The 2,846-nt window shown below is 46.2% G+C and overlaps 1 protein-coding gene across 1 annotated transcript in view; it reads left to right on the forward strand.

The window, feature by feature from the left end:
• Window positions 1-2,846, forward strand: part of LOC102215789 (echinoderm microtubule-associated protein-like 6) — a 37,313-nt gene that overhangs the window by 16,217 nt on the left and 18,250 nt on the right. The window contains exons 10-11 of the mRNA XM_005748642.1: window positions 1,046-1,255; window positions 1,449-1,616. Coding sequence (XP_005748699.1) covers window positions 1,046-1,255; window positions 1,449-1,616 — 378 coding nt within the window. The remainder of the gene's footprint in view (window positions 1-1,045; window positions 1,256-1,448; window positions 1,617-2,846) is intronic.

The following is a 2,846-nucleotide window of genomic DNA, read 5'->3' on the forward strand; positions in this document are numbered from 1 at the left end:
TCTGTCACGATATACATTTGAAAATTTGCGATAACGATATAACTGACGATATAATTGACATGAGACAAAATACTTTACAAGTCCACAACTTTATTAGTGCAAAAAAACCCATCAGTGTATTTTCACTTAAACAAGCAGCTGTTTTAAGTGCATTAAAGTTATATAAAAATGTAACGGTGCAAATTCCTCGCTGACAGTTTAACCAAAAGGCGTTTCCAGTGGAAACTGGCCGACATATCCTCAGCATAACCATGTATAATATCCACAAAACTTAAAAAGAGGTTAAACACACACAGTACAGTAACATTATGTTGAAGCACAGTACGTATCACTCCGCCAGGCTCCGCCTACGATAGCCGTAATGCTCCGACAATCCATCAAGCGGTGCGGCTTCGTAGCTCAGCAAAGTCGTACTGAAACATTTGACAGATTTATCCTAACACCGTGTACATAAAATCGTTTTGAGGTCATAAACAAGAACAGAATTCACAAGCCTCCAGTGCAGTGGAGGCTTGTGAGCATACTTTCTGTGTATGTATTATTGTCGGGTCTACCTTACAGTATGAAGCACCTTGATGCTGTTGTAAAAATACAATTGAATGGAATGCAGAGCACCTGCCTCCTCATTGTGCTGCCTGTTGGTGTTGTTGTGGTTATGACCTTTGCTCGACCCCACACATCAGTGATCCAAGATCAAAGATGTTTGGTGTGTAAATGTGACCCTTTGCAACACTTTGTAATTTGGGGACATGTTTGTCCCCGAGGACCACAGGTGTTATAAAATCTAATACAAAATCCATAAATAAATCAAATTACTTAAAACTTAGTCCAGTCATGCATAGCATAGTACTGAATAACTGTTACTGTCAGACCATTTGATGATTAAAAACCCCATGTTTGATAGCAAAATTTCTGTAGAGGACAGAAATGTCCGAAAGACAACACAAGGGTTAATTGGAGCTCACCTGTCCTTACCTGGGACCAGTTGTGGGACTTGATGGTGCAGATTTGTGGGTCTTACCTACTTCCTTTCCCTGTCCTGCAGCGGGAAAGCTGGTTCCTAAAGAGGAGGCGAAAGGGATTCACTGGATGACGTGGACCGGTGTTGTCGGGCCGGAGGTGAACGGCATCTGGATCAAATACTCCAACGTCACCAACGTAAACTCCGTGGACGCCAACTACAGCAGCGCTGTGCTGGTGGCTGGCGATGACCTTGGCCTCGTCAAGCTCTTCAGGTTCCCCTGCCTGAAGAAAGGCGAGTGATGCAAGCCGATAACATTTTTACTGAAGATCCACAGAGTCCGGCTGAGTGGTGGACCTCTGAGGTCGTCCTAATTCTGAGTCTTAGTCACTAGACCCGGAGTTACAGGCGTGGGACAGAATAGATTTGATGAGGATGTTTCTGGAGTGATGTGCGTTCTTATTCTTGTGTTTCTAACATCACACAGGGGCCAAATTTAAGAAGTACATTGGTCACTCTGCCCATGTGACCAACGTTCGCTGGTCCAGCGATCTGCAGTGGGTCATCAGCACCGGTGGTGCCGACCACGCCGTCTTCCAGTGGAGGTTCCTGCCCGAAGGTGTGATGAACGGTGTTCTGGAGCCCCTCCTACAAGGTGACGCAGAGCTTACCTTTAGTTGCAGATGATGACGGCGCTGACCTCCCAGAAACTTTTCAGCAGTTAAACCAAATCAACAAACTGAGCTTGACTCTTTTATCATCCTAAAGTCTTTGCAGGTCATAATGGTGCGTTCACACCGAACACGACAGAAGCGACCAGAGCTTCAGGTTTACGGTCAATGGAGGAGCGCGATGAAGCACGACTGGGGTTCCCGCGAAACTTCAGAAGCAGATTGGTGTCGCGAAAACGCTTTTCTGCCTGATTCGCGCAAACAATTAGCGCGACTGATGCGATGGAAAACACGCGCTGCAGTTTGTGTTGCATTTTGTGCATTCGCACTTATCGCATCTACCACTCGAGTTGGAAAAATCTGAACTCCAATCAGGAGCCTGATGACGTGATGCTCTGACCTGGTTCAAAGGGGCAGGTCCAGCCAAAGCCCTTCATTCTTCATTCAATATGGAAGAAAGGCTCATCAACGCCGTAGCCTACCACCCGGAGCTGTATGACACCAGCTGCCTGTTTACAATGAATTAATGTAGGCAGTTAATTTGTGCATGTTGTCATATAGGAATATATGTTTTTGTTTATTAATAAACAGCACACCGTGGTCCCGCTCTTCATCCGTCACTGCCTCGCGTTTTCGCAGGTTTTTTTATTGCACAGTACAACTTTCAACAATGCGCATTGCATTCTGCAGCCTGATTGACAAATCTCCTCCGTGTCGTGTCTCCTGCGCTTGTTTGGTTTTGATAACCATCACGTCCAATTACGCCGCTGCTCTGCTCTCCACAGTAAATAGAGAAGGGAGAACCTCTCTTCAAACGCTAGATCGACAGCTGCCATCTTGCAAACATACCATCTGGCATTACTTCCGCCCACATTTCCGCTTCACTATTGCATATTAAGTGCGACCAGTTTGCTTTGGAAACGCTTCGAGGTGCGAATGTGCACGCGACCAGCCAGGGGCGTCTGGCGCTTTTTGGTCGCTTCTATCACGTTCGGTGTGAACGCACCGTAAGAATCAGGTCTCCAAATCCAGTCTCCTCCTGCAGCTGCAGATTATTCATAATGATCCAAATCACTGTTCTTGTCCCGCCTCGCACCTTCTCCATTTGAAAACTCGAGCTAACTTATTGCCACACATGACAAAAGTACAGAATGCCCTGTAAAAACAGAGTGTAGAAGAAACACCCAGTGCATCATGGGAATCCCCGGCAGCCT

The sequence above is a fragment of the Pundamilia nyererei genome, unplaced genomic scaffold (assembly GCF_000239375.1).
Source record: "Pundamilia nyererei isolate P.nyererei 1_Seehausen unplaced genomic scaffold, PunNye1.0 scaffold00225, whole genome shotgun sequence".
NCBI classification, from domain to species: Eukaryota; Metazoa; Chordata; class Actinopteri; order Cichliformes; family Cichlidae; genus Pundamilia; species Pundamilia nyererei.